Source organism: Sciurus vulgaris (genome assembly GCF_902686455.1).
Source record: "Sciurus vulgaris genome assembly, chromosome: 8".
Taxonomy (NCBI): Eukaryota; Metazoa; Chordata; class Mammalia; order Rodentia; family Sciuridae; genus Sciurus; species Sciurus vulgaris.
This window is the reverse complement of record NC_136468.1, coordinates 118,144,548-118,168,597: the sequence shown is the minus strand read 5'-3', so window position 1 is coordinate 118,168,597 and position 24,050 is coordinate 118,144,548. Positions and strand designations below refer to the sequence as shown.

Here is a 24,050-nt window from a genome sequence, read left to right as displayed (position 1 = left end):
AAATAAACTTTTCCTCCTCTACAGTTGTTCTGGTCAGGTTCTTTAGTCACAGCAGTGAAAAAGCTGACTAAAATACTGTTTATTGCATAGAGCAAGAAAAATTAGGATGATTTTACCTAAATTTTTTGTATGACTAATGAGCATAATTGATCAGGTAACATAATGTAAAAGATGCAAATTCAATTTCCATGTGGCTACATCCTAACTCCTAAAGTGCTCTGACCTCTCTGAACACATGGTACAGGTCATAAGGGAACTGGGCAAGGTAAGGGTAATCCCACTTAACTATATCACCCTGAATAAAAAAATAACCCCAGAGAATCCACAACCTTAATAAGAAGTTAAATATTCTAGGACACAGATACATAATCAAACACTCACATACCAATTGAACAATAATTCTGTGAATTGTTCAAATGCTTCTCACATATAACAGCTGGGTCTTAGAAGTATAAATTCAATTGTCAATAAATGTGCTAAACACTAAGAGGAGAAGATGTGTAAAAAGCTCAGTCTAGTAGGGAGACAAACATAGAAACAGTGACATCATGGTGTTTCGTCGCTGGCTCTTTGCGGTTCCAAAATCCATGGATATTTGTCACCGCCTGCAGCAACAACTTGCACGGGTCTTATGGGTGGTGGAGTGGAAACTGAGGCACTTCTTTCTCTTTAGTACACTGCTTTCTTGCTTGTTTATAGAGGATAGAGGAAATGAGGTTTACTTGCTTTGAGAGGAGAGAGAGAGAGACTTTGCTTAAGAGAGATTTTGAAAGAAGGACAGGCTTTTCTTAGAGCTTAGAAGAAGAGAGACCTGCCACGCCTTAAAGTCCTGCATCCTGTGAACTAAGGGTACGTCTACCTAAGGTGCCCTAGTGATGCGTCTCAGTTCTCAGTTCTGCGATCTGCCTTCCGCTGCTCCCTGCTAGCTGCTTTCGTGTTTGAGTCTTCTTCCTACTTTCCCTGCTAATGGCTGCTGTTGCGTATGTCCCTACTAGCTACTGCCGCGTGTTTTTCCCTCTGGCTGCTTCTAATGGCTGCTGTGGCGTGTCTTCTTCTCTGGCTACAGCCGCGCCGCGTATCTTCTGCTACTGCTTTTCTGCTAATGGCTGCTGCAGCGTGTTTTTCCCTCTGGCTGCTTCTAATGGCTGCTGTGTTTCTGTCTTGCTCCGCCTAAGCTTATATCACCTCCAGGAGGCGGAGAGCAGGACCACGCCTCCCACGCAAAGATTAGGCGAGACGCTCGGAGCAAGCAATTAGTGCTCGAGAACACATGTGCATACATTGTGTGCATGGACGAGAAAATCACCTGAGTGTGCTTATGTCAATCAACCTCCTCGCTGCCGATGTGATCAGGCGCCATCCTGGCGCCGCCAACATGGCACAGCCCCCAACAGTGTTTAAGTTTGGTTGTGCACATGGAGCTCACAGAAACATGCCTAACATCTCCTGGAGGACATGAGAAAGAAAGGGAACCACTAGAATGGGCTTCAAAGAGGAATTATGATTGGACCATAAAGATTGAGTAGATGTTTGCCATGTAGAATCAGGGACTGAAGACAAGGAAGAAGCATATTCTATACAGAAGGACTAGTTCTTTTGAAAGATTGTAAGCAATGGCTGGAATATAAAATATGCTCATACAATAACTACAATAGTGCCTATTTGATAAACACACACCATGTGTTCTGGCACTGTCTTAAGCATGCATATGGATTATCACATTTAATATTACAAGTATTATAATAATGAAAAAACTGAGAATACACAGAAGTTAGGTAATAGCCCAAGGACCTTACTGCTCATGAGGTAAATTCAGGCCTCATGTCCTAAGATTCTAGAACCTGCACTTGTTCAACATTCAATGCTATGTGGAAGTGGAAGCGGGTGAAGATACAAAGGTAGGCAGAGGTCAAGTAACAGCTAGCAGTACAAATCATGAAGAACCACTGGAAAGGCTAAGGATATAGCTTGGTAGTAGAGTAGCTGACTAGCATGCATGAAGCCCTAGGTTCAATCTACAGCACTGCCAAAAGAAAAAAGAAAAAGAAACACTGAAGTGTTTCTATGTGTGAAGGAGAAACTGATCATATTTGCATTTGGAAATATTTCACTGGTGACAGTATGAATGAATCAGAATGGACAAGAACTGAGAAAAATCATTTAGAAGGCTACTGCAACAATCCTGGCCAGACCATAGGGACCTGAACAAAAGCAGTGAGAAAGTAAATGAGCTAATGTCAGAAGAAAGAGACGACAGAGGAGGAAGACTGGGTTGGGAGATAGCTATTTTTGAGTTCAGTTGAAAACACCTTAAGGATGAGACATCTGGGAATCATCCAAGTACAGTTAGGCATATCTACAATTCAGGAGCCCAAGGGGTAGGAGGCAAAACCAGAGATACAGGTTTCAGCAAATGCTTTTGCAATGTGTGTGTACCAGGAAAACCTTAGCTGAGAAGACTCCATGATGGTATCATCTGAGGATCTTCCACAACCATTCCCAAATAACAATTCTTCGAAAGCTCACTCTTTTCCCCAGAGTAGACTGCAAAATTCCAAAAGACATCTAGAGAACAATCTGGGCTACCCCAAATCACAATACTAGTCTGAATAGATCTTGGTGCTACTACCATCTCAACCTACTTAATTCTCCCTACTTCGGGTCACCAGAAAAATTAGCTGAGAGTATATTCCAGGGAGCCTAAGAGCAGTGGAACTTTACCCTAAACAACTTGGGTAGCTCAAACTCTGGCTCCTTGGTTTAGCAAAGCATTAGAAACACTTGCCTTCTTAACATCCTGAATGCACTGGTCTGACAGTGAGATAATATTTTTAAGCATCTTTTCATCCCCAAACTTTTATTCAATTTGTTTACTCATTTAAAATGAAAGAAGTCAGGCATGATGATACATGCCTATAGTCCCTCATACTTGGGGGTCTGAGGCAGGAGGATTGCCAAGTTTGAGGTTGTCTTCAGCAACTTAGTGAGACCCTGTCTCAAAAGAAAAAATAAAAAGGATTGGGGACGTAGCTCAGTTGGAAAACATCCCTGGATTCAATCCCCAGTACCAAATATATAAGAAAAGAAAAGAATGCCAGGCACAGTGGCACATACCTATAATCCCCAAAACTGGGGAGGCTGAGGCAGGAGGACTGCAAGTATGAGGTCAGCCTCAGCCACTTAGGGAAACCCTCAGAAAGTTAAGAAAACCCCATTCCAAAAGTAAGAAAGTAGAGCTGGGGCTATAGCTCAATGATAGAGCACTTGCCTAGCATGGGTGAGGCACTGGGTTAGATCCTCAGCACCACATTTAAAAAAAAAAAAAAGAATAAAATAAAGGTTAAAATTCTTTTTAAAAAGGCTGGGGAGATAGCTCAGTTGGTAGAGTGCTTGCCTCACAGGCAAAAGGCCCTGAGTTCAATCCCCAGCACCACATAAAATACTAACTAAACAAAATAATGGTATTGTACCCACCTACAACTAAAAATATTTTTTAAATAAATAAATAACATAAGATAACAAAGTAAAAGGCCTGGCAACATTGCTCAAGGTAAAGTGCCCCTGGGTTCAATCCTCAGTACCAAAAAGGTAATGAAATATATGAATGAATGAATGTGTTTTCTCATTTAAAGTGAACTAATGAATGAATGAGTTTATAATCATTTGGGATTCTCTTACTTCCAACCCCGTTCCCAAGTCTCAGTCATCGGTCTCTAGGAATATTACTGGATAAATCTACCAGTAAGTGAAGAAAAACATCATTAACCACTTTTATACAACTTTATTTTCACTACAACTTCCTTTAGCCAAATATGAGAAATACAAGTTAGCTTACAGAATACTAAGGCATTTTTTTTTCCAGTTTTAATGTTTCCACACTCATTTTGTATAACACCTATCCTCTGAGGCTCTATAGAAACTGCCTCTGCCTACTCAAACTTATGTTCCCCTACACCCTTAAAAGATACTCTGAATAGGATGGTCAAATGAGGATAACAGTCTGAGTCTGAGTCAGGATACCTTGGTGTGAGAGATTAATTTAATATCTCTATATCTCTAGGCATTAAGTTGCCCATGTGTAAAATATATTTTGTAACTTATGCTCTACTGGGATGACTGGATGAGATAATGGATATAAAAGTGCTTCCAGAAACAACAAAACCAAGTTCCTACCAACCACATTTGGAATCCTTAAACTTCTAACTCTCTACTCAACCAAATTTTACCCCTTCATGCTTGAAATGCATACTCACTTCTCTAAACAACTATGTCACCTCTCTCTGTTTTGATCATTTTAACTGGAACCACACTGTTCCTCTTAAGATCTCTCCTGTTTGTAAGAGGATGGGTTTGCTCCCTGACACCCAAAAACTGAAGGCTCCTCTAGAACAGAGGCCATTCCTGATGTGATCCTGGTGCTGCCTCCACATCTGGGAGCCCTCAGTCATAACTCCTTGACAACAAAAGGGGCTTGACCATGCTCCCAGCTAAAAATGTACCACGTAGTCCATGTATAATTCCATGCATTATATAGCACTGGTTCTAAACAGGTCAAAATTGTGGCTGGCTGAAATGATCCCAAAATAGGCATGGTCCTGGCTTTCCTGGACCTCACGTCACTTTTGGATCTAAGCTGCTCTAAGCATCCTGACTCTATTACCTCTTGGGTGAGTTACCTGCACCACTGTTGCTAAGCAGGCTGACAGAAAGTTCTTCTGTTCCACCGAAGTTCAAGAAGGACATGCCGTCACCAGGCTGGCGAGAAGTGCTGTGCCTGCAGAGAACAAGCCCAGGCACCTGGCTTAATGAAGATCATCACCTCTTTCTCCTTTACCCTATATCCCAATGGAGGAGGGATTAGGTAAGAAAGTCATGAAAAACAGGCCAGAAATTCAGCCCCACAGACTGGTAAATCTCCAGCCATCAGGTGGAGGTGCTTCATTTGTGTGCCAGCTATGGCCTCCTCCCCTGGCACTATGGTCACTTTCCCACAACCACGTTAGACCACCAGACCTTTCTGTCCTCTGCTTCCCTCTTACTGACAATGATGCATGTACAGTGTTTGAATAGGTGTACCAGGATTAATCTGGTAAAGAGGGCTACACCCTGCCCTGAGTACTCACCCAACCCACAAGATGTCAAGGTGACTAAAAGAGGGCAGGGGTATTGTTCAGTGACAAAGCACTTGCCTAGCATGAACCATGCTCTGTATTTGATCCCTAGCACCAAAAAGCAGGGATGGGGGTGGCAGCAAAGACCACTCTTTGCAAGTGTTTCCAAAGCAATACAGGAATAGTGAGTACAAGTATAACCCCGGGCTCATGCTTGTCAAGTTTTATATGACTTTCTTCCTACACTGACCATCTTTAGATGCCTTATAACACATTCAGACTCTGGTTCAAAAAGAGTTTTTTCCATAAACACAGGCCTTGATCTCATTGCTTTTCACATTAACTTCTTTTAAACTCAACAGTGGAATCTCTCAATGATCAAAATGACAAAAGTCATAGGGACACTGTCCAAAATGACAGCATAAAACTATCTCGGTAGCCCAAATTCAAAGCCTTTTCTCTCTCATTCTCATCCTTGAGTAAGGTTTAAAAGAAACCTATCTTTGAAGTTTACAAACTGCAATCTCAAAATAAACCTAAAGCAGAGTCTAGGTAATACCACAGGCAAAAATGTCAAGCTGTTGGCTTTCTACTTCATCCAGGAAAGGTATGATACTGGCTGACAAAGAAGACCCTGACCTCATATTATCTTTTCAAGTCTTAAGATACTTTGTGAGCAGTCTGTTTTGCACATTATCCTGGGTGCCAGAGAGTGTTCTGAGGTTACCTTCCAGAGCCCTGTGCATATTCTCACCTTCCAGCAGCTTCATGATATGCTAACTCCAACAGCTCTGCAGAGGAGTGAGTTGGATCCCTCTGCCCACTGCCTTGCAGCTCCGCCATATTCTGCCGGGTCTGATGATGGATCTGAATGGCCTCTCCAGATGGTCCTACCCAGAAAAAGAACCACAAAGCATCAATCCCATCTGATGGCTAGTTCGATGCACTTACTGGCAATCTTCCTTCTTCCCAGCAGAAAAAAATACAGGTGTTAGGAGACTCAACAAAGGGCACACCACAAAGGAACATTATGTAAGGGACACTCTGGTTCCTAGAGAGGACACCTCCCCCTCCAAGCAGAACTGGTGCTATTCAGGAGCCTCAGGTTTATCATACTGCTCAATCTGTTAACATTTTAGAAGCCTCATACATGCCAACAGAGACACAGAAATATGAAGTATAGGAGAGTTAACACAAACTAAATGAGAAGGAAACATGGATTAAACATCAAATGATTCTGTTAATACTTAAGGAAAAAAAAGTGATTCTAAGAAGACATTCTGAAATGCAAAAAAGAATAGGAGGGATCAGAATTAGCCAAATCTGCTAAAACAAGCTTCCTAGAAACAGTCATTTTAGAGCTAAGTATTAAACAAGGTTAACAGGGATTGAAGGAAGGGTATGTGGGTAGGAGAGATGATATCAGAGTTTAGTTGAGAAAGAAAAGAGTTTCTGAAGAGCAAAATGAGATAGGAAGTTGAAGAGTCTGACAATGGAGGGTCTTAGCTATTAGATGGGGAAGAGGATGAAATGAAGTCAACAGAGTTTGGACACTTGTTTTAGTAACTGTGAAGGGTGTGAGGAAGAAAAGCACAGAAGCTGGAAGGGTTGAACATCATGAAAGAAAGTTCTCTCAAAAGATGTCAACAACAACCAAAAAAAGATCTCAAAACAAACCAATGGGGAAAACAATTGAGAGATTGAAGACACCAGAAAGAAGACACCAGATTGAAGACACCAGAAAGAAGCAAGTAGTCTGATTTATCTCTTGCTATCTTCTCTCAGCTTTAAGAGGGCAGAAGAGGTTTGGGAATGACTCTAATTATAATCAAATTAACCAGAATCATTCTCATTTTTTAAACCTTTAAACAGTAAAAGTAAGTGCCAAAAGAAAATAACTAGATATTTTTGAGCATTCATTAGGATGGTTTTCATTAAAAAAAAAAAAAAAAAAAAAAACCTGGAGGTTAATGCATATGTTACTTCTCAGCCTGGGAAGAGTCCATTAATCTGAAGTTTAATTTTAGTTACAGCTTGCTATCATCTTCTTGACAACAGAAGACAGATTAAAAAGAATGAACTAGAAAAAATATGAATTTTTAAATTTTTTTTTCAAAGCTGGACACAGTAGCATATGCCTATAATTCCAGCAACTTGGGAAGCTAAAATAAGAGAATTTCAAATTAGAGGCCAGCCTCAGCAATGCGGCAAGGTCCTAAGCAACTTAGCAAGAACCTGCCTCAAAATAAAAAATAAGGGCTGGGGATATAGTTCAGTTGGTAGAGTGCTTGCCTCGAAAGCAAAAGGCCCTGGGTTCAATCTCCAGCACTGCAAAATAAAAAATATATAATAATAATAATAATAATAATAATAATAATAAAATAAAAAACAAAAAGAATTGGGGATATAACTCAGTGGTAAAGCACCCCAGGTTCAATCCCCAATACCAAATATATATATATATATATATATATATATATATATATATTTATCTTTTTTCTTCAGTTGTCAGAGACCTCTGAGAGAAGACATAATCTTGTAACAAAGACAACTTATTGTCTTAATCAATATGATCTTAATCAATATGCCGAGAGAGCTAAGAGAAGAAAGAATGAAGAGATATTAGGCCTTAGGAAAGGAAGGTAGGTGGCAAAGCACAGTCCCTTTCAAATAGGGAAAGAAAAAAAAAAAGAGTCCTTAGGTTAATATAGCTAGTCAGGTACAAAGCCTATTCCTAAGTATATGTTCAAGAATCCTCAAGAGAATCCCTGAAATTGTCAAGTTTATCCCCATTTCACTAGTGAGATAACAGAGGTTCAGAGAAGTAGAAGCACTTAACCAAGTAGAAGCACTTAACATGGTCAATTAGTATGAAAGAGTGGGGCTAAGAACTCCTAGTTCAAGGCACTTTCCTGAGCAACCAACTTACCCACAGGAAAAGTGTGCATCCAACGCCTTCTATTGGAGGTGAGCTTCATGGGCATCCGTGAGGGGGCAAAAGGGTTAATCAGTGCTCGCTGGGGTGTGTATCCACCAGGTCGAACATGTAGCATGGACTCTGCACTGCCTACATGGAACCTCCCTGGTGCACTGGAGTCCCGCTGTGGTGGCTCCATCATGTTCTCCAGGACATCTGGCGGTTATCATGGAGTTGAGCCACAAAGACAAAGTATAGAACCACAATGAAACCAGAACTTAGGTGGACTAACAGGCTAAAATTGACAAGAATTTTGGATATTATAAATATCAGGGAATGACAGAAATGAGTAAAATTGTTAAACTACACAGAAATCAAGCATGTTTAACTTTTTAAATACCTAGAAGGGGATTTCGGCTCTTGAATTACTGGCCCGGTGAAGCCACACCCAAACTCAATGGGGAGAAGCACATATCACATGGGGACCCTGGACTTTAAGCTGGACACAATAACTGAATAATGGGAATTGAGTTGTTTCTCTTAGGGATCGCTTGAGTATATTCTTCTTTGGGGAGTGGTGGAAGATACTAGGGATTGAACGCAGTGGGACTTTACCACTGAGCTATATCCCTAGTCCTATTTATTTGGAGAGGATATCACTAAGTTGTTTAGGGTGACCTCAACCTTGTAATCCTCTTACCTCAGCCTCCCAGGTTGCTGGGATTACAGGTGTGTGCCACCACACCTGACTGGGATAAGTGTATTTTTTATGTGGAAGGAACAATAAAAATAAATATTTAAGCCAGGCACAATGGCACACATCTGTAATGACTTGGAAGGCTGAGACAGGAGGACTGCCAGTTAAAAGCCAACCTCAGCAATTTAGTGAGATCCTATTTCAAAATAAAAAACAAAAAGAAGTTGGAACGTAGCTAAGTGGCAAAGCACCCCTGGTTTCACTCTGCAGTACAATCAATCAATAGATATAAATGTTGATATATATGATGAACCAGAAGAGCATTACAATTCCCTGCACTTTTGCACTGAAGCTACATGAATTAGTTCCTGCTAACATAACACAAGTAGAAGGGACATATCTTAATTCCAGGTCTAGAACACAAATATCTCCATGCATGATCTCCATTCTGAGTATGACACAAATGGAAGTAAGGAGAAAAACAAGAAAAAGGCAAAAATTAGTATAATACACACATACCTAACATCTAATCTGATTAGTACCCATTGTATTGATATGGAAATAATTAAGATAAGGAACTTTCACCCAGTCTGACCACTCTCTGTCTACTCTCATCACCCACTAAAATAAGGAAACTATCCCCAGCTTAACCCAGCTCTGCCTGTGCTTCAGCACTCTTACCTCGAGTGCTGGTGTAGCCCAAGGAGCTGCTGACTTCATACTGGTGCAGATGAGGGTGTGGAATCATCAGGATGTTGGCACTCTTGCCCAGGGAGCTGTCGTCAGAAGCCTGGCTTCTCACTTCCTCAGTGGGTAGGGCACGGCTTGGGAGGGAAGGACTGGATGAGACATCACAAGAGCTGGCACTCTTGCGACTGTGACTCTCCCGCTCTCGAACAGACCTACCAGGTAAGAGAAAAGTCACCACCAAGCAAGGGAAGAGGTTTCATCTCGAATTAAAACTCCAAAACCCATCACCCACTCAAGCTAAAAGAAAACCCAATGTGATGTATCAGAGGTACTTTGCCCTTAGCAGCTTAAGATGCAGTATAAGAAAGGGGAGACACAGATGCCAATTCTCAAACGGCAGAAGTCCTGGGGATCACAACTGTAAAGAAGGGATTACTCTAGTCTGACCCCACTGATCAATCTCACATCATTAGAAATGGAATAACAAGAAAAGATCCCAAGGGGATGCAAGAAAAGATACACAGTATCACCTAAGAAGTCTTCTTGTCTTACAAATGGAACCTAAATCTAATCAAGCTTCTAGAGATAACTGCCAGTTTACAAAAAATTCAAGGAATGGAGGAAAAGTTAAATATTACTTTTTAAAAATCATCTAAATGAAGAAAGCAAAATATTCTACTCTCACCAAAAGAGAGATTACAATCAAATGGAATGTGTGGATCTTGTTTAGATCCCAATTTAAACAAACTGACTGCAAAAAAAAAAAAAAAAAAAAATTCTGGAGAAAACTGAGAAATCTGAATGAGATTAAGGAATTGATATTAATTTTGATATTAATGATGACAGAACTGTGCAAATGTTTTCAAAAACTTCTTTATTAGGGATATGTAATGAAGTACATTCAGGAGTGGTAGTACATGCCTATAATCCCAGCAACTCCTGAGGCTGGGAGCAGGACAAGTTTGAGATCAGTCTAAGAAAGTCAGAGAGCCCTGTCTCAAAATAAAAAAATAAAAACGGCTGAGGACATGGCTCAATGGTAGAGTACCCCTGGTTTAATTCCCAGTACCACCAAAAACATTAAAAAGTTAAATTAAAACACTCTAGTCAAAATTTAAAATGTGGGGAAAATGATGAAACAAAATGGGCAACATGTAAATAACTGTTCAGGATACTAGTCTATTTGGGTATGTTTGAACATTTTTTTAATAAAACATTTAAAACAATATACGAAAAAAAATAAATAAATAAATAAATAAAACAATATACGCATTAAAACATATAGCTCCCTAAGGGGAGGAAATCTCAAGAAACAGTAGGAAGAAAGATGAAAAGAACAGAGAAGCCCAACAAGGAGGTGAATCCTTACAATTAAAGTATTATCCTATCAACAGGGCTGCCCACTTGGCATCAAAGCTGTTTCTTTCATCCTGGAAGAAATTTGTCTTAAATCAAAGCTTAAACAGAGCCAAATGCTGAAACAAAAAAGTAAAACTTCAAAAGTTTTACTTTTGAAGCTTCAAAAGTAAAACTTCTTTTTTTGGTATCAGGGATTGAAGCCAAGGGTGCTCAACCACTGAGCCACATTCCCAGAGCCACCATACCCAGCTCAAAAGTAAATATTAGAGCACCAGTATGTGGCCAGTCATATACGAAAAACAGAACAATTAAACTACAGTCTGTAGCCAGGCACAGTGGCACATGCCTTGTAATTCCAGTGGCTCAAAGAGACTGAGGCAGGAGGATCACAACTTCAAAGCCAGCCTCAGCAACTTAATGAGGCCCTAAGCAATTCAGTGAGAACCTGTCTCAAAATAAAATACAAAAGAGGACTGGAGATGTGTCTCAGTGGTTAAGCACCCCTGGATTCAATCCCTGCTACAAAATTAAAAAAACAACAACATGGTCTATGTAGCTAGCGTGTGGTGGTGCACCCCGTAGACCCAGTTATTTGGGAGCTAAAGCAGGAGCATTGCTTGAGTCCAGGACTTTGAAACCAGCCTGGGCAAGAGTGAGACCCCCATCTCAAAAAATTATTAGGGCTGGAGTTGTAGCTCAGTGTAAGATTACTTATCTCCACACATGTGAGGCACTGGATTCGTCCTCAGCACCACATAAAAATAAATAAATAAAATAAAATATCCATCTATAACTAAAAACTTTTTAAAAGTTTGTAAAAAAATAAAGACTCAATCAGGCATGATGACACACACCCATCACACACCAAAATCTCAGTTACTCAGGAGGCTTAGGGAGGAAGATCACAAGTCCAAGGCCAGCCTGGGCAACTTGGTAACACGCTGTCTCAAAACACAATAAACAAAGGTAGGGATCTAGCTTAATGAAAGAGCACTTGCCTAGCATGTACAAGGACATACATTCAATACCCAGCACTATTAAAAAAAAAAAAAAAAAAAAAATTTAAAGACTCAGAAGAAAAACCCCTAAGTAGCTACTACTGGCCCCTCTAAGAAGCATTCACTTGTAGGAAAACTGTTCAATTGCACTTATCTTGAGTTCTAAACATTCTCAGGAGTAGATATTACAATGGGATGAAAGAAAAGAACAGAAAGCAGTCATGTGGTCATTATAAACTCATTTGCCACAAAATCAAGAGACATAATATTCTTCTAGTCAGCTGTGCTTAAATTTGCATATTTAAGATACCTGAGCCAAGTACAGAGGTGCATGCCTGTATAATCCCAGCTACTCAGAAGGCTAAGGTAGGAGGATCTCAAGTTAAGGCCAGCATGAGCAAACTAGCAAGACCCTGTCTCAAAATAAAAATAAATATGGACGGGAATGTAGTTCAGTGCCAGAGGGTTTGCTTAACATGCTCAAAGTCCTGGGTTTGAGCTCTAGTACCAGGGGAAAAAAAGGGAGGGGGGGGGAAGAAAGGGAAGGGGAGAAGGAGAAAGAAGAGGAGAAGGAGAAAAAAAAAAATCTGAAAAATGAACTGGTGTTATTTGGCCAAATGGGGACAAAAGATAAGCGAGATTTCTGTTTTATACATTCATTTTAAAAATCCTACATAAAGGGGCTGGGGAGATAGCTCAGTCAGTAAAGTGCTTGCCTTGCAATCACAAGGCTGTGGGTTCGATTCCCAGCACCACAAAAAAAAAAAAAAAAAAAATCCTACATAAAGAACTAAGCATAAACCCCAAGACTATCAAGTATATGAAGAAAATATAAAATACATATCTATAATTTGGGGTAAAAAGGGTTTACACAAGATCAAGGTTGTTATATCTAGCTCTAGCACAATCAGAAACTATATGACCAAACACCATAGAACAAATTTAACAAGCAGATATTAAATAAAGAAAAATTCATGCATTCTTATGATAATGAACTTATAATAAACTCTGGGCCCAGGAATCTTAGTGCCAGCTCAGTCACAGGATAATTCTGGAATTTATGAATATTGCTTTTGATTAGAAAAAGCCTAAGTACCTTCTTATTTTAAGACACCCACTTTATGGCAAACAAAATGGTTAAGCCAAAGGACCAGAAAACCAAATTCCTAACAATCTGCCTGGCACAGCTTCCATTTGGCTAATTTTATTTATTTATTTATTTTTTTTTAATTGTAAACAAATGGGATACATGTTGTTTCTCTGTTTGTACATGGCGTAGAGGCATTCCATTTGTGTAATCATAAATTTACATAGAGTAATGTTGTTTGATTCATTCTGTTATTTTTTTCCCTTCCCCCACCCCTCCCACCCCTCTTTACCCTCTATACAGTAGTTCCTTCCTCCATACTTGCCCCCCTCCCTAACCCTAACTCTAACCCTAACACTAACCCTTCCCTCCCCCGCATTATGTGTCATCCTCCACTTATTAGCGATATCATTCATCCTTGGCTAATTTTAATTAAAACATTTTCAAGGCTGCTCTCACAAAGATGCCTACTAGACCTTAGGTTTTCTTAAACAATTTTTATATAAACCCCAAGTGAATCAAATGAAAACCTGCACGTGGCGAGGCGCTGAGCCCGGGATGGGCCAGGCAGCCTGAAGACTTGAGCATCGTAGGCATCATAATCAACTTGGATGGGAAGGGCATTCTCAGATTCTTTCGGAGTCCCAAGAGCTGAAATACACAAACAGTAAAATCTGTCATCCAAACACATTTCATACAAATGCCTGCAGAGGGTCTTCATCAACATCTGCAAGACACTAGGATTCACCATCTACCTCTGAGAAAAGAAGGATGTGACCCATTGATGAGGTTGTTGAGATGAAATGACTTTTAAGTTAAAGCAACACAGAAATAGTATAGTACTAAATAAAGGCAACTTATTGGTAGCACTTCATTGCTGTGAATCCTCTTAAAAAAATATCATCTTATATGCTTCTACCTGGTCCCTACAATTGACTTGTGGGGAAAAAAAAAGTTTGGTCATTATGCAACTTGCAATCAACAGAACAAAAATACAAAGGGCTAATACACAGGGAATTCAGGTTCAACTGTTCAGTGAACCTTCTTAAGCAATTTCACATAATTTTGTTGCCCTGGGTTAGTTCTTTCTAAAAGTGATGAAAGAAGATCTCAAAAAATACTCACATGTATCACGGCCATTTTTTGCTTTCTCAGAGGCAGGCTATAAAATTAAAAAGATAATTAATCACTATCTCCTTTGCCAGAACAGAACATCTCACAAAGTACAATACAATACATGGCTGCTCCCCTGGGCAGAGACCATGTCTCAATTCTTCCTGTAAATGATGGTAAGGCAGGAGCTAACAACTGACACCCACCTTACACAGTATCAGACCCTGCAAGGTCCTTTACTTTCCACCTCAAATCTAATTCTCACCACCCCAACCACTGGGGGAATGAACCCCATTTCATAGAAAAGTATATTCAATTCTACAAAGAATAAGGAATTTGCCAAAAGTCGCACGATCAGCAAGTGGCAGAGCCAAAAAACAAACCCAAATTTTCAGATTCATATTCAATCCACTGCTATATTTGTTCTACCTTGAGTAGGGCCCACCTTGAACCCTGCATGCTTCCCCTCCTCCATGGCACCATCACCTGCCTACACCTACCAAAGCGGAGCACTCCAAAGACTGTTCAGTTTGCTGAAATGGAGTACAAAGGTGAAGAAAAAAAAAGGAAAAAAAAAAAAAAATGATAGCATTATCACTTTTTATTGTTTGTTTGGGAGTAATGGGGATTGACCCCAAGGCCTGTGCATGCCATGCAGGTTCTCTACCACTGAGTTACATACACAGCCCCTGCCTTGTTATGTTATAGAAAGTTGTAACATTCTTGGGCTGGGGTTGTGATTTGGGCTGTGGGAGTACTTGCTTAACATGTGAGAGGCATGGGGTTCGATTCTCAGCACTGCATATAAATAAACAAAATAAAATAAAAGGTACATAAACAACTAAAAAAAATTAAAAAAAAAAAAAAGTTGTAACATTCTTCTTTGTTTTTCTCCTGTAATACTAGGAATGGAACTCGGGCTCATACATGCTAGGCAAGTGCTCTACCACTGAATTATATCCCGTTCTTTTTTTAAATTTTGAGAGTATTGCTATATTGCCCAGGCTGGCCTCAAACTTGTATTCCTCCTGCCTCAGTCTCCCAAGTAGCCACGCTGATAAGTATGTGCCACCACACCCAGTCAAAAATTGTTAGTTCTAAGGCAAATTTCTTAAGCCCTATTCATGACCATGTGGAGAGATGAAGGTGCCTCAGGATCACAACTACATTGATGTTTGACAGTTACAAAAGGTACTATGGGTTGGTTGACACCTACCTTCTTTCCGGCCAGTTTAATTCGTGGGGTGAAACTGTTACAAAAGAGCTGGCTTTTGGATGTGTAGAAACTACATTAAAAAGAAAAAAAAGGTAAACAGGATCATTAATGTAAACCTTAAGATACAGCTGCAATCTTAAGCATGGATCTGCCTTCTATATGACTGGCATCTTTTTAAGCTTCACTAATCTTTCCAAATGCTAACTTCTTTTGCAATTACCATAAAACATTAATTATGTTTTTAATTACTCTACTCCTTTTTTTCCCATAAACTGTTTCATGTGTGCTAATCCTTTATGCTAACTGGAACTGGATCAGAATCTCCTCCTTGTGGCAAAGATTAAATCTATTTACCCCATGATACTTTTCACTTTGGATTGTTGCCAGGGGCTGGGCCCAAGGGAGGTTCTGATCACTCACTCATTGATCAGCATTCAGTAAGCATGAAAAACCCAGGTAAAAAAGGGAAAGAATCAGTACTCAAGAAAAGATGGCAGAAACCATCAAATCTTAATCCCTCTGAAAATAATCTTAATACAGCAATGTCTAAGCACACAAGAAAATAAAAACCCAATTTGCAGTAGGTACACTGAATGAATGAATGGAGGCTGTGCAGTCTTTCTATTCCTCAGGCATCTCTTGTATTTTCTTTCATCTATCATTAACTTTTAAATGAGGTTTGGAATGGTGACCAATCCACACCTTCCATAAAATTTCTGCAAAAATAAAAAACATTAAAAGGGACAATAATGGCAGATAACCAATAGACCATGGGGCAATCTTAGTGGCATATTAAGTACACAAGAACGAAAGAATGTCACAAGTCACCAGACACAGGGATTAAACCCCTGTGATTTGGTCTGTCCCAATGGTACCAAGTAGAGCCTGCTACTTTCTTCCCACACACTAGTTGTAAAAGATCTAAGTGATAAAGTGGTATCAGTCAGAAAAATGGGTTTCTATTTAATTGAAACATATGAAATTAAAATTTCTGAGGGTCATGGTCTAATATGATTTCAAAGAGTTGAAAGTAACAGCTGCAACTTTGTCAAGGACACCTTGTTCAACCCCAGGCAAGGCACTTAACCTCTCTGTAACTCAGTTTTCATTACTATATAATGTGACTGAAAGAATGATCTACAGGATCTCCAAGATAGATTCCAGTTATATCCTGTCATATTCCCTATATACCACTTGTATAATTCTTATATATCTGATATTAATTTACTCTGTGGATCAATTTTCATCATTAGTCAATAATACTTCAGGGGCACTATGGACTTACTAAAAACAATGTGATTTAGCTTACTAAGACCTCTGGACTTACTCTAGCAGAAACATGTTGCCCACTTCTGAAGAGGCTTTGCTGACAGAAGAAAACAAATGGCTCCTATGAGCAGTGTCTGTCTCTGTACCTTTGTTCCCATCCCCATATGGCTAGAGCAAACAGGGCTAACAGTGAAATGAGAAAAGCAGGTCTTGGGCCACCTCCTACCCCCTGCTCCTGGTTCCCAGATTCAGAAGGCCCCAACATGTGGATCCATGCTGTATCGTTAGCTGGCAGTAGAGAACCAATTTAGTATGATAAATAAAGTAATAATTTAGGAAACATTCAAGTTATTATTAAGTAAAACTTGAGAAAATTGCAACTTTTATAAAATGTTGTATATTCTATAGTTGCTTTTTAATTTTCTAAACTAAACTCAAAACCATGATACATAACATAATTCAACAGTATTTTTTAACAGAAAAAAATCTGAAAGTCTATTAAAAAGTTCAGGTACTGGGGCTAGGGAATAGCTCAGTTGATAGAGTGCTTGCCTTGCAAGCACAAGGCCCTGGGTTCAATCCCCGGTAGTGCAAAAAAAAAAAAGTTCAGGTATAATTGCCCATTCCTGTAATCCCAGCAACTCAGAGACTGAGACAAGAGAACTCAGGTACAAAGTCAGCCTGAGTAACTTAGCAAGACCCTGTCTCAAAAGAGAAAATAAAAAAGCTGGGGATGTACCTCAGTGGTAGAACACCTCTTGGTTTGATCCCCAGTACCAAAAAAAAAAAAAAAAAAAAAAAATTATATGAGGGTTGAGCTCAGTAGCAGAGCACTTGCCTATAGCACGTACAAGGCCCAGGGTTTGATCCCTAGCACTGCAAACGAAAAAAAATGTCATCACATCATCTTATAGAACTACCAAACAACTAATCCTTGCTCATTCCTAGTTCCTCACTTATGAATAATTACAACAACCATCACACTTATGGTAACATAGTTTATAACAAAGATAATGGATAGACACTAAAAGGCTTTAGTGATCATCAACATTTGTGATGAGTTTTCAAACTGGTTACCAGTAAAGATTTGTAACTAAATAAAAGCCAAAATGTAAATTTCTATTGAGCTTGAGACATAAGTCAAGCAGCCTGGTTCTCATGAGTCTCAGCATAAGAAAGACAACAGAGAAGGGTAGAATGCTATGGAACTACAAAAGAAAAAGCAATTATTGGCTATCAGGAGCAGTACAGAGAAGACTCAGAGAAGAGATAAGTTGTTGGAGATGGGCCTCAGAGGATAAACAGACATTTGCAAAAGAAGGGCTGGAAGAGAGGCCCTCTAGGTAGAAAGACCCAGAAGAAGAAGGTATGTCTGTTACATACATAGAATAAAAGAAGGCAAGAGGTAGGACAGGAAACCACAGATGTCAAAGACTTTAGTCTTTATCAAACTGGCATGAGAAATTGAGAGAGAAAAGGCAGTAGGATTTGGTTTTCATAAAAATGACTCTGATAATTAGGTAAGGCACTGGTTAACAGACATTTGTTTCCAGACTTCACGGTTCCTTGGTGCTACATCAGGGTCTGTCGTGTGAGAGAGGAACACTAATACTTTCTCACTTATATATATTACAATCCCAGGAAAAAAAGTCTCGTCACTTAAGAACAAAATTTAAAAGAAAAGAAAAAAAACCACTGGTCTAAAGAAGTGCTTCTCAACTTCTCAGGGATCTGGGCACACAAGGAACACATAGCAATGTCTACAGACACTTTTAGTTGTCACAACTGAGGGTATAAGCCACTGGTATCTTGTGAAGAGGGGTTGGTCAGGGATGCTGCTCAGTGTTCTACAATATATATGACAATCTCCACAACAAAAAATGTTCTGGCCCAAAATGTCAGACGTGTCAAGATGGAGAAACCTTGGCCTGAATGATGGATAGACCAGAAACAGACACACCAGTCAGGCATATTGACACATGCCTGCAATTCCAGGTACTTGGGAGGCTGAGACAGGAGGATCACAAGTTCAAGGCCAGCCTGAGCAACTTAGTGAGGTCCTATCTTAAAATAAAAATAAAAAAGACTGGGGAAATAGCTCAATGGTAAAGTGCCACTGGGTTCAATACCCAGTACCAAATAATCATTATCATTATCATCATCAATAACAACAATAAAAAGAAAGAGACATACCAATCAGATTAGTATGATAGTTGAAAAAAAAATAAGGACCAGGATAAGGCAGTTGCATTAGCAGAGGGATGAGAGAAACCAGTCTGAGCTGGAATCAGCAGGAACACTGAGACCATATCCTATGTGGAGAAGAGGCTGAGCTGAAATCAGCAGGGACACTGAGACCATTTCCCATGTGGAGAGAGGCATGGGAACTTTTCTACAAATGGAGGGGGCTAGGCACAAGGTTGGTCTGCTAGGGGTTGTGGCAGTTGGGAATAGGACTTGACAGTAGTAGTAGAAATAAGGCATTCAAGATCTGTTTTTATTTTTCACCATAAAATGATCCAAGTTACTGCTGATATTTTGCACATAAAAAACTGCTAAGTAAATGTTAGAACTTTAGCTTCCATGTTGTTACTGTGCTGGGGCTAGGCAAGTGCTCTGCCTATGAGCTACATCCCCAGCCCCACATTCTCTGGACAAAAGGGTTAGTGCCATAAAAACAGATTTAAAGAGAAAACAGCAAGGACACTATTCTAAACCCTTATCATGGGAATATAGCTCAGCTGGTAGAGTGCTTGCCTCGCAAGCGCAAGGCCCTGGGTTCAATCCCCAGCAACGCAAAAAAAAAAAAAAATCCTTATCATCTACTGTTGATCAAGATAATGCCCACCTGTGATTTATCCAATGAGGAATATTATAGTCATCACCCAGTCGAGAATCTCTCGGAGCACTCCGATTGTGTAGCTGTGAGGGGAAAAGCACAAAGCTAAGCTAGAAAACAAATAAGACAACGAACTGCTCCACCTTTTCTGTTTTTAACTATTTTCCAACTGGCCCTTGGGAAATAATTCAAAATCTAATCACCTTGAACAATGGAACAGCATGTAACGGTTGCTCTCCCATACACACCAAGTCCACACCAATTCCTAAAAAAGAATAGGGAGAACAGCAGAGATTAGTTTTCCAATCTATTAATGATGTTACTTAGCCTGGTTTGACACAAAGCCAGCATACCATTCTACTTAACCTCATCAGTACTGCCTACACAGCACAGTAAACAGATGCATTTGTCTACTTTTTCTACTGTCAAGCCTCGTCACATTAGTCAGTGCTTGAAAATTAGCCTGAGTGCCCAGCAAATCGTGACTGCTAAAAAAGGACAAAAGAGCTCCTTTATTCAAGTTTCGAGTTCAAGAAGTAAAAGAAACCTTATAACCTTGATAACAGAAAACAATCTACATCACTTAACAGAAGATTTTTTTTTTTTTTTTTTTTGATGGTGCTGGGTGTTGAACTCAGAACTTCATACATACTAGACAAGCACTCTACCATTGAGCTACAACCATAGCCCCAGATTTTCTTTATTGGCAATCATGATTTACTTTCTCAATTCCATCTCTTTGATGATACAAAAATCAAATGGGGGGGTGGGGATCCAAGCTAGGGGTATATGGCACATGACAGAGAGGACTAGACTACACGACTTGATAATGCTTCCCCCCAAGATAAGTTGATGGCACACTTGTCTCTTGAAACAAACTCCCCTAGAAAAGAGTTCCTGGTGTCAAATATGTTTAGAAACTCAGAATATCAAATATGCCCTTTAGAAATAAACAAGATACTCTAACATATTAAAAAATTCTGAGGAAGGGCCAGATATGGTGATACAAACCCATAACCTCAGCCACTAAGAAGACTGAAGCAGGAGGATTATAAGTCTGAGGCCAGTCTGAGAAACTGAGCAAAACCCTGTCTCAATATAAAAAGGCTTGGAATGTACCTCAGTGGTAGAGTGCTTGTCCAGTATGCATGAAGCCCTGGGTTCAATCCCAATGCCACCAAAACAAAAAAGCAAAAAAAGAAAAACAAAACAAAAACCACTAAAAAAGATGACTCACAGACACCTTATAGAGTTTCTCATAACCCTAAAAAGTCAATAAAAGCTCACAGATCTAAGGACAAATCCAGTTTTGAACACAAAGACAAGAGACAATACAAACAATAGAGTGTTACCATTATCTATCATCCGCTGCTTGGTCAAAATCATGAGTAGGCGGTCCACTTCAAAGACACCCACCCCAGGTGTGATCACCACAGACATCTGCCCTGTTCGGTCAAAGTTGCGGTTGATATAGTGCTTGTCAAACACTTGAAAGAAAACAAAAATTCCCCAATTATGTTAATGTGTTTTCAAAAACTAGTTACTAGCAAGCATTTCTATGCTCTCAAGGCATTTTATGCATATTTTGATAATAGCCATTGCCACACTCTGACCTGAATTCTAGCTAGACATGTATGTATCTGTCTTTCCTCTTCTACAATAACAACTCCCTCAACGAAGGATTATATTACTGTCACCTTTGTCATTCCCCCTCATCAATGCTTAATTCTTGCCTTGTGCAGCCTACATGCTCAAATTTCATGCCATAAATTTAAATAATCCATCAGTGAGCCTGTATTGAAACTTCCAAAATCAAATATTAACTTAAGACAGTATTTAAGATAGTAAACCAGAAGCTTGGGATTACTTTGTAAATTTGGCAAGTTAATTTTTATTTCTGGCCTCTGAAATTCTTACTACAGAAAATCAATGATATTCAAACTTGACAAACCGATTTACTAACAAATTACACCAAATTCTTGCTGGGCAAAGTGGCACATGCCTATAATCCCAGGTACTCAGGAGGCTGAGGAAGGAGGAAAATTAGGCCAGCCTCAGCAACTTAGTATGACACTCAGTAATTCAGCAAATGCCTATCTCAAAATAAAGCTGGGGATGTAACTCAGTGGTAAAACACTCTCAGGTTCAACTTCCAGTACCAAAAACATATATATTAAATAAGTAACAATATGCTCCAGAATTCCCCTGCATCTAGATACAGACACATGGAAAGGTAATACACAGTGAAATGAAAACAACTCACTTCCACCCCAGTCCAGTGCCAGGTTGACACTGACCTGGAGCTGCTTCTGGCAGATTCTTTCTGCCAGAAAGTAGATTTCTAAACAGAAAGCAGAGACAGGTTGCTGAGGACTGAATGTGGCTCCAGAAATTTCTGGTGCTTATTTCTCTGAGACAGCAAGATTCCCCACCTTCTCCAACAATGAATTCAAGTCTTTTCAATCTGCCCCACTAAGCCCCTGCATCTTCACATAAATTTCTCTTTTGGTTTAAACCAACTCAGCAGGTTTCTGTTATTGGCAAATAATAGTATCTCAGCTACCACATAAACACAGGGACAATGATCCTTAGGAAAAAAATCATACCACATTTCTAACAGTTGGTTCCTTTTTGTTTATTTGATATACCATTCTAATGCTAAGAACATGAGCTACTTTTATTATTTTAAAGTAATTTTTTTTTATTTTTTTAATGCTTTTTAATCATATTCAACAGCAGAATCCATTTTGATATAATCATACAAGCATAGAATATATCTTAAGTCTAATTAGATACACATGGTGGTGGGATTCACTATATTGTTTTCATATATGTACATGTCAGATCATTCCACTGTCTTTCCTTTGCTATTTTAAGTAATGTTTTTCAAAATTACCTAGAAGCAGTTGAGGGATAAGCTGGAAAATAAGAATACAGTTTGTAGTTAAAAAAAAAAAAAAAAAAAAGAACCCAAGAAAGATTCCCTCCCATTTATGAGAATACCAAATTAATTTCCCAACAGAAGTCCCAAAAACTAAGTGTTGGTCATTAAGACCAACAGAAGTTACTATTTTGAATTAATTTGGGAAGTATGTAGATGGGGGCATAACTGACTAGGTCTGGAACTCTGGGCATCATTAAGAGAAGTCCATAACCATGTACCAAGTAAGACGATGGCTGTTGCTAGTGCCTGTACTCACCATTGAATGACAGATTGATGGCCTCTAGGTAGTTTCCTTGTGCTGAGGTAGAATTATCTCCTTGAGGAAAGCCCTCTGAAGCAAAAAGAGAAGGAAAAACATCTCATGAAAGATAATTTTTTTTTTTTTTTTGGTATTTGGGAATTGAACCCAGGGGTACTTTACCACAGAACTATATACCTAACCCTTTTAATTTTTTTATTTTGAGACAGGGTCTCCCTAAATTGCCCAGGCTGGCCTTGAATTTGCAATCCTCCTGCCTCAACCTCCCAAGTCACTTATAGAAGTATGCCATCATGCTTATGAAAAATTAATTCTTAAAAAATTAGTGGAAGGATCATGTTAAATGAAATAAGTTAATCCCAAAAAAACAAAGGCCAAATGTCCTCTCTGATATGCAGATGCTAACAAACAATAAGGGGGCGGCGGGGGATGTGGAAGTTCACTGGATTAGACAAAGCAGAATGAAGAGGTGAGGGTGGGGGGGAGAAGAGGAAAAACAGTAGAATGAATTGGACATAACTTTCCTATGCTCGTATGTGAATATATGAGAAGTATAACTCCACATCATGTACAACCACAAAAATGGGAAGTTATACTCCATATATGTATAACATGTCAAAATACATTCTACTGTCATGTATAACTAAAAAGAAAAAATTTAAAAAAAAAATAGTGGAAGGTATCTGGTTCCATAGGGTTCCCCCCTCACCCTGTATTAGAGACACTATTCAACTTACCAAATATGTAATGAACAATTGGAACCAATCAGAAATAAAAAACCTGACTAGAAAACTTCGAATGGCAATGGAAGGGAAATAAGCATGAATCTCTTTTCCATCTCTAGCATCCATCCTACACTTCCTTTTCCTACCACAATTCTTATTATATAGAGGCAGTACCTGCCTGTTCCAGTCGCACCAAAACTGGATACTGGATGAAGAGCTTTTTAATGGTCACTAGAAGTGAAGTCCATTCTTCTCTTCTCTCATTCTGTGCCACCACTCTGAAAGGAGTATTATCATAAAAGAGTTATCAAGCAGTAATTATTTATAGGATATCAAGTCCCTTACATGGATTCAAGGAAAAAGGAAGACACTACATAATAATAAAGTCAACTGTATTCAACAAACATAAAGAAATGTGATATTCATATAAATTGGGGCTGGGGATATAGCCCAGTTGGTAGAGTGCCTGCCTCACAAGCACAAGGCCCTGGGTTCAATCCCCAGCACCACCAAAAAAAAAAAAAAAATTCATATAAATTATGCTTATTTGTTTATTTTGTAGTTCTGGAGAATGAATCCAGAGCCTTGCATATTCTAGGCAAGCGCATACCACTGAGCTACAGTTCCAGTCAACAGTCACGTAAACTCTAAATTTCTTAAAATATATGAATATAAGCCAAGTGCAAAAGCACCCAGCTGTAATCCCAGTAACTCAGGAGCTTAGATGGAAGGATCACAAGCTCAAGGCCAGCCTTGACACTTAGTAAGACCCTGTCTCAAAACAAAAAATTTAAAAATGGGGCTGGAAATTTAGCTCAGTAAAAGT

At 39.3% G+C, this 24,050-nt stretch overlaps 1 protein-coding gene across 9 annotated transcripts in view; it reads right to left on the bottom strand.

Moving 5' to 3' along the window:
* The window catches only part of DEPDC5 (DEP domain containing 5, GATOR1 subcomplex subunit), a 138,474-nt gene that overhangs the window by 69,354 nt on the left and 45,070 nt on the right, over nt 1-24,050 (bottom strand). For all 9 annotated transcript variants that reach the window (XM_079149689.1, XM_079149692.1, XM_079149691.1 and 6 more), the window contains 12 exons: nt 23,399-23,502; nt 22,497-22,571; nt 20,649-20,783; nt 19,500-19,561; nt 19,306-19,379; nt 15,189-15,258; nt 13,985-14,021; nt 13,390-13,510; nt 9,407-9,627; nt 8,041-8,244; nt 5,866-6,001; nt 4,677-4,774 (listed from right to left, as the gene is read on the bottom strand). In XM_079149689.1, the coding sequence (XP_079005815.1) occupies nt 4,677-4,774; nt 5,866-6,001; nt 8,041-8,244; nt 9,407-9,627; nt 13,390-13,510; nt 13,985-14,021; nt 15,189-15,258; nt 19,306-19,379; nt 19,500-19,561; nt 20,649-20,783; nt 22,497-22,571; nt 23,399-23,502 (1,337 nt within the window). The remainder of the gene's footprint in view (nt 1-4,676; nt 4,775-5,865; nt 6,002-8,040; nt 8,245-9,406; nt 9,628-13,389; nt 13,511-13,984; nt 14,022-15,188; nt 15,259-19,305; nt 19,380-19,499; nt 19,562-20,648; nt 20,784-22,496; nt 22,572-23,398; nt 23,503-24,050) is intronic.